This window comes from Lygodium microphyllum, chromosome 22 (genome assembly GCF_053477565.2).
Source record: "Lygodium microphyllum isolate KBCC chromosome 22, Lygodium_microphyllum_v1.1.10, whole genome shotgun sequence".
In the NCBI taxonomy this organism is placed as follows: Eukaryota; Viridiplantae; Streptophyta; class Polypodiopsida; order Schizaeales; family Lygodiaceae; genus Lygodium; species Lygodium microphyllum.
The window spans coordinates 127,535,386-127,543,327 of NC_141156.1; the positions used below are offsets into that span (position 1 = coordinate 127,535,386).

The 7,942-nt window shown below is 41.4% G+C and overlaps 1 protein-coding gene across 1 annotated transcript; it reads right to left on the reverse strand.

Annotated features, from left to right (window-relative positions):
- Positions 1-832: 832 nt before the first annotated feature.
- LOC148017598 (eukaryotic peptide chain release factor subunit 1-3) lies at positions 833-3,016 on the reverse strand. The gene is made up of 2 exons (XM_087662506.1): positions 1,404-3,016; positions 833-1,044 (listed from the first exon to the last, which is right to left on the reverse strand). The coding sequence occupies exon 1, from the start codon at positions 2,834-2,836 to the stop codon at positions 1,523-1,525; it is 1,314 nt and encodes a 437-aa protein (XP_087518632.1). The 5' UTR covers positions 2,837-3,016; the 3' UTR covers positions 833-1,044; positions 1,404-1,522.
- Between the last annotated feature and the right edge of the window lie 4,926 nt (positions 3,017-7,942).

Here is a 7,942-nt window from a genome sequence, read left to right on the forward strand (position 1 = left end):
TTTAACACACTACCAAAAACTTGAAAGCCCCAAAAACAAAGTAAAGAAAGATGCAAGGGTCCAGTATGGCTCAGCTGCTCTCTAACCTACACTTTGTACCAATTAATAGGGTGGGTCATGTGCACTTTCTACCAAACCACCTTGCAAGCAGGACTTGCGCAACCAGAGTGGAATACATCCGCCATAAGTCTGCGCTGCTGAAAAGCAGTGGGGCTGCAGAGTTAAATTGTTTTGAAGAGACATCAATAATGTAACAGCCAGAAACGTAACTTTAACAGAGCAAAGACAGCATTTGGTACAGGCCACATACCTAAAGCTGTATTATATTAGGTGGTATAAAACTGCATGGGTAAAATTTAAGCTCTAAGAACATATACATCAACAGACCACTCGTGTATACCAATGGTACAGGCCACGTACCTAAAGCTGTATTATATTAGGTGGTATAAAACTGCATGGGTAAAATTTAAGCTCTAAGAACATATACATCAACAGACCACTCGTGTATACCAATATAATCCTGCACAACGCAAAGTATCACTTCCAATTCAAAAAACAAACATTTACAACCCTATGGATGTAAGTACCATTCTTGCATTAGTCAAGACTGAGATATTGAAGCATGCTTCTTGTGTATGCACTGAGTACCAATTCAAATCCAAAAAGAAGGGTAACCTGACATCAGTGTGTAATATCCAAAATATAAGATAGTCCGAGAGCTTGACACCACTGAATCATCTACAAGCTGAAATAAGTAAATCATTTCCTCCTAAAATTACCATTATGTCCAGTTAAGTCTGCAAACAAGTATTGATTATTCCATAGCACATAGTTTTCTTTCACAAGAACAAAGACCAGTTCTTACTTGTTGCATGGCTTTCAGATCATAATACATTCACAAAAGCTGTTCTCAGTGATATAAGTGCTTGCAAGTACAAGATTTACTAAATTTTTTAAGCAGAAGTTGACAACTTGAAAGAAACTTGACAAGGCCACGGGAACTTCAACAGGCCACTGTAACATTCATTAAAGACCCTTTGCCTCCTGAAATAAACATTGGGTACGAAAGTATTAGTACTCGACACTGGATTGTTACAACTTTCAACAAGGCCCACTATGCATGATATGTCGTTCAGAGCAACTAAGAATGGAAGTTTTCAATCAGAGATCTAATAGAGTGCATCAAGTAGTTTTCTGTTAAAGTGTACTTGATGCATGCCTACAAGAGATTTTTGTCATTTGCATCACAGTCTTTACAAAAAGAACAAACACTAACAAAGTATCTACGGGTTTTCTACAAGTATTTGAAGGCATATACCATTGAAAGCATTACTTTCTTCACACATCAAACATATCTGTGCCACATGAAATTGAAATTATGACAGAAAGGGTCAAGTACTTACCAAACCCCCTGGAAAATGCCTGCTTAAGTAGCCTGCAGATCGAAAATTACGGTGCAGTCATATCTGGTGTCCTCTGCATGGCCTACTTTCCAGCGAGGCTGTGCAGATGAGCTGTATTGTCAATCTGAATCTTCATACACCCCTTCATTGTCAGAAAGCTCATCAAAGGTCCTCATATCAAGCTGGTAGCGAAGAATTCCACCAATTCCTCCAAACCCTCGGCAGAATTGAGAGCCTTCCTGTGACCTATTGGTTACAAACTCTAGAGTGCAGCCAAACCTCTTGTATTCATTAGCGAACCATTCCAGCACAGAGACCTTTTCCTGTACCTCAAGCTCTGCACCGGAGGCAGGGTCCCTGAAGTGAGATTGGTCTGATTCTTGCTCTTTTGTTAGATGTTTTACCAGAATCTCTCCAGTTACAGCATTCTTAAGGGTGTATCGGTTGACATCAAGGTTCTCCCATACAATAAGCGTCTCAACAGCTCCCACTTCTAGAGCTTTAAGAGTGTCCTCAATCCCAAACACATACTTCCCAGTGTCCTGACTGATCTCCTCAAAATACTTGCCAATAAGCCGTTTCTCCTGAATAAACTTTACATTGGCAAGAATTTCAGCAGAGAGCTCAATGGCTTGATTGAATCCATTCTCCCCTCCATATGAAACATCCACAACTTTCAGAACCTTGGCCTGAAGCCGAGGATCAAACATATCAGACTGGCTCAACTCAGTCTTGAAATCTGCCGATCCGGCCAAGATTAGTCCAGCAATGTTAGGCTGACTAGTGGCTGGATTAATAAAAAACTGTGTGGCCAATTCAGCAGTTTTCCTTACATAGTTGTGCCTCTTCTCCATCCGAAGTCTTGCAAAACGCAGGGCAGACTGACCTCCTCTACCGTGCTTCTTTGGAAGATCCACAGTGAACTTGTGGAGAACCTCACGGGTGTTGCCACTCAGCGTGCCAAACAAGGCACCGTTTCCATCCATGACAATGAATCCGAACTTGTCATCGGACTCGAGCAGCTCATTCAAGGCCTCCGTGTGGAACTTGTTGTCACAGAGGTACAGCGAAGCGTTAATCGGCTTGAACGGCTCGAAATCAATGGTTACCTTCTTCTCCTTGCCATCATCCGTGACGATGGTCCCGGTGTAGAGGACGAGGCCGTTCGGCGGCACCTTGTTGTAAAGCTTGAGGCGCTGCTGCGCGGAAGTGATAGCGCCAAGGACGGACTGGCGGTTGACGCGGTTCTTGATGTTGGAGGCGGTGCCGAACTCGTCACCGAGCATCTTCGCGACGCGAGCGACCTGATCGCGGGGGGGCATGATGAGGGAGATCATGCTGGTGCCGTTGCCGCGGGCGGATTCGAGGGCCTTGATGAGCTTCTTGATCTTCCACATCTCGATGTTGTGGTCGGTTTCCCCGTTCTCGGCCATGGCGGAAGCGCAGGTGGTGCCTCTTCCGATGAAAGGAGGGGAAGGAGGAGGGACGGAGGAGGGGGGGGGAGGCGCACCAGCGGCTGAGAAGGGGACGCTAGGGCTTGAAACGATCGAATGTGAGAGAGAGAGAGAGAGAGAGAGAGAGAAGGAGATAGAGGGGGAGAGATTTTTTTGGGGGGTGAGGGGGCAAAGGGCGATAGAGGGCTGGCTAGGGTTTGGATGAACAGGAAAAGCAACCTATGGTGTGGTTCACTTTCTTTTAGATTCCTAATCCCTAGTGTGAAGCCGACCTTGCCCCCCGTTTCTCAAGTGTAAAGCTGTTTTTCTCCCCTTGTAGACTCCCATTTGCAGTAGCCAACTTGCTCCCCACTTTTGGCCCAACGCACCGTATGGCTGGCGCACACGTGAACTTGAGAGCACCATGAGGCAAGTAGAGAAATGTAGGGAGCTGTTCCTATGCGGGTGTTGCTCGGAAACTAGTTTTTAGCTGTATTCTAACTTTTCGAATTCTATTCAGGGTCGCATTAGCTGATTTTTTTCAAGATAAATTTTTTAATTGCAAAAATCATGATGCTCCCGTCTCCCTTCTATATGCCTTATCAACACATCCATTCTTCAACTAGAAAATCATGCCTCTATAACGACCAATATGGCCAACTGAGATGGGGCATGTTATGGGGTGAAGCATGGGTTTTTAATTAGAAAATCATTTAATGTTGAGTTTTTTTATAAAAACCCCGATAAACAATTTCTAGGAAACCCTTTTTAGGGGAACAACTCCCAAGGTTGCAATGAGACTATTCTTGCTCAATTGCTTGGTTGTATTTGGGTTAAGCCTCAAAGTTAGGGCCAAACAACTTGCAAAACTAGTCCCCATAGTTTGAAAAACATCTCTCTCTCTCTCTCTCTCTCTCTCTCTCTCTCTCTCTCTCTCTCTCTCTCTCTCTCTCTCTCTCTCTCTCTCTCTCTCTCTCTCTCTCTCTCTCTCTCTATATATATATATATATATATATATATATATATATATATATATATATCCTTGTACATATTATATGCACATGGCCATGCTTATTCGTTTTATTTCCTAGTTGCATTTGATGTGCATGCGTCCATCATCTTTTAGAAGCAAGAACAAGATACAAGATTGACATCCATAATGCTTGCTTTATCCATGTTATAAATGCAAATAACGAAAGAAACACAATTTTGAGAAGCACTAAGGTATACTAGCAAGCATTAGATGTGTGGCCACTTGCTTACTTTACTTGCAAGCAGTAGTCAATGGAAGGTAAGAAAGAGGAGATTTTATTTCGTGTCAATGGTATTATTGGCAGCGAAGGTGACCAAATAGTAGTGAGAGGATGGAGGGTTGATAGTGGAAGGTAGAGTTGGAAGTGGTGGTTTATGGTGCACATAAATGGAGGGGGGATAGGTTGGTGTAAGTGGGGTTAGAAGGGGGCATAAAAGGGTAGATGGGGCAAACAAGGGTGGAGATGGATTGAAGAGATAAGTATGTGTAATGAAAGGTGGGCAATAGGACAAAGGATAAGGCTAGTGCAACAGGGGGGTAGATGAGGGATAGATAAGATGTAGAAGGGTGGGTGTGTGTAGGGTGAAATAAATGAGGGTAGTGGGATATAATACGATGATTGGTGCAAGTGAGGATGAAGAGGGATAGGTTGGGGTAAGTGGGACTAAAAAGAGTACAGAGTTTAGAGAAGAGTACTCGAGGGTAGAAGGGGGTATGCATGAGGACAAAGCTTAGTAGAGGAGAGTAGTTGTACATGGTGAAAGGTGGGCAACAATAAAGAGGGATGGGTAGGTAGGGTAAGTGGTTAGAGGGCATACATGGGTAAGAAAAGGTGGCAACAATATAGAGAGGGATATGAAAGGTAACAAGGGGGTAGAGGAGGATAGATGAGGATAGTGGATTGTAGGTGGATGTGGGTGGGGATAAGTAGGTTGAGGGCTTTAACATATTTTTGTACCAAAATTCACATTTCTTGCTATAAGTGAGGCCCAAAATGTCAAATTTTTTCTATTTTTCAAGAAAAAAAAATCATTTGCCAAAGTGGCTATAAATCGTATTTATTGAAGAATTTTATTATCAAAAAGTCATCTTAAAGGCTAATTTGATCATGTTGGATATTAAGACAACTTTGATCACCAAAATCTTTGAGCACATATTTTGGGGAGGTCTCCAAAAGAAGCATTATAAGGGGTGAAAGTTGGTAGAGAAGGGTAGATAGGGGTAGGCAAGGATAGAGTGTGGGGGTAGAGAAGGATCCACTTTAGGGTAAAGGAAAGATGAGGATAACTGATGGGGTAGGTGAAGGTATTAATAAAGTAAGTGAGCTTAAGGGAGATATAAATTATGGTGGGAGGGTGGTTGAGCAAGGAGTAATGCGGGTGGGTAGGGGGGGTAGATGAAGGTAGAAGGGGGGTAGTTGACGACAATAGAAGGTAACTGAGGGTATTAATAAGATAGATAATGGTTGAGCGAGGGAGTAGAGGGGTTGGGTGGGGGTCCAAGGATAGAGAGTAATGAAAATAGTGAAAGGTGGAAATGGGCACAATAAAAAGGGGTAGGCCAAAGGAATCAGGGCTAGAGAGGAGTGGGCATTGGTAGTGAAGAATAGGTGATGGTAGGTGAGAATCTAGATAGAGGAACAATGGGGGTAGAGCGGGGGTTCAAGGGCATAGTTGAGGATAGTTAGGTACAAATATGGTAAGATGGCAATTGGTCGGATGGCCTTGGAGAGAATGGGTATGTATACAAAGTTGAGAGCAAAAAACCTCCTAATGAGGGAAAATGTGTCTCAACAGTCCTAAGTGTGTTCACACACACCACCACAAAAATATGGTAACAAATCCCCTAAGAATCATCAGTGAACAAGAGTTGACACTCATCTATAGGAAAGTGTCAAGCCTATGGACTATGATCAATCCACAAAGCAAAGTAAGCCCAAAGCTTTGAACTTTCATGAGGCAATGCCTTTCCAAAAAGCTCTATATGATTGTCTTATGTTGGTACATAGGCAAGCTAATCTCTCCTATAGTCTCTCCCTAGCATAATGATAATGCACCTTAATGTGCTTAGTGCAAGCATGGAATGCTAGGTTCTATGCAATAGTCAATGGACAATAGTTGTTAGTGAAGAGGTGGTACTAGATGACTATCTAACACCCAAACCAACCAAAAGATGTCTAACCAAATAGACTCAATTGTAGCTATGAAATTTATAATGTAGTCTTCTTCACAATTAGAAGTAGCCATAATGGGTTGCTTCTTGCTCAAATATGATGCATGAGTTGCCAAGCATAAATTAAAAACTAACACAAACAAAATCCCAAAAAGATTATGAATTTGGTGAAAATGATCCCCCTTGAGATAAAATAGTCTAAGGTATTGGAGGTTAAAGGCCATCTATGCTGCCTGGTCACCTACATTTACTTGTATACAGACTCATACACTTATACACTACAAGTAGCGGGTGCCCGTCACTATCACTTTATTATTTATTCTTTTGGTGACAAATAGAATAAGGGAAGGCAAGTCACACATTGTGACTATTGGAGTTCTCACACACTGGTCTCTCTCTTCTTACTCGAACCTCCATAGCTCTTGCTCTCTTCTTGCTTCCACTCATGCTTCCACCTTCTGCTCACCTTTCAACTAGTATTAGAGTGGGCATTCGACGAGTTTCACCAACATTCACTTCAACCCTAGAAGAAAGCCTCATTCGCAACTTCCATGGCAACCACTCATTGAGGTATGCATTAGTCCCATTGCTTCCCTAATCACTTCCACCCTTTCTAGCATTGATTAGGGCCTTTCTTTAAAACTTTTAAGCTTTGTTAAGTGAATATTGAGCTCAATAGCAACAGTATACAACCAACAACCATTAGTGTGATTTGCACCTAATTTACTGCTCCTATCCTTGACATTTTTCACTTCTTCCAACTCTTGTTGTTCACTCTGCATAGAATAGATATGCTCTTCAAACTTCCTATTTAGTTTGTGTAAGACAAACTTGTTGTTTACTCTGTACAAGATAGACCTATTGTTCACTATGTTGTAGGACAAACCTATTGTTATTACAGATTTAGTGATAATTGTGTTGCAAGGCATGCCTATTGTTCATTGTGTTGCAAACAGACTTGCTGTTCATTGCGTTGAGGATAGACCTATTGTTCATTATTGTTTAGGATAGGGCTATTGTATTGTTAGGGCAAGTATTTGATTGGTTTAATGCTATATGATGCTTATGGGGCAAGTTTGTTATTATGCTCAAATGATGCATTGATGCTTGGAAAATGCTTTTAGATCAATTAGAGCTTGTTTAGCTCAATATTTGGAAGGTTCTTTGCTACTATACCTTGTAGATAGCAAGCTTATAGGTTGAAAGCTTATGTATTGCATGCCTACATGCACTTTTAGTATACTGCATGGATGTATTGATTCTTGGCATTAATTATTATGCCTGGATATACTCATGTTGAGCTCAAAGCTTTGGTTTTAAGCTCTATTGGATATATACTTGCAGTGGCTATTTCCTTTGATGGTTTCCCATTTACGGGTTTGAAGGATTATTGCACGTATATGCTCTTGGATATATTGATTCATGTCATTAGAAACTCGAATGTTATGAGCATTACGTATTGAGAGATGGGAGACACTTGTATTTTTTCTTGCAAAGCTTGGTTCTTTGAGATAGTGGGACTATCTTGATTTATGTCTATAATCTCATGTATTCTACTTGATGCAAATACTTCGACTTGTGGACTAATTTGATTCCATATGCTTTGGACATTGGCACTTACCTCTATCAACAATTTGTTAGTGATGTATATGCTTATGGGATGTATTGTCTACTACTGACACTTAGAGTCTGTGATAGTCTTTGGTACTGATGGTGTATGCCTATTCATTGCTAGTTGCATTTTTTATCTTCCAATTGCTATTTGGATATCCCTGGCAATGGGAGCTTACTATTTTGTCTATTTGCCCAAAGTTGGATTGACACACATTGCTACTTTTATTATAGGAGTGTTGTAATTCCTATTTTTTTAGCATTCTTGTGAAGAACAAACACTTTGCTTT

Coding starts and splice junctions, on each gene's coding strand:
- LOC148017598 (XM_087662506.1), bottom strand. CDS start 2,836: ATGGCCGAGAACGGGGAAACCGACCACAACATCGAGATGTGGAAGATC.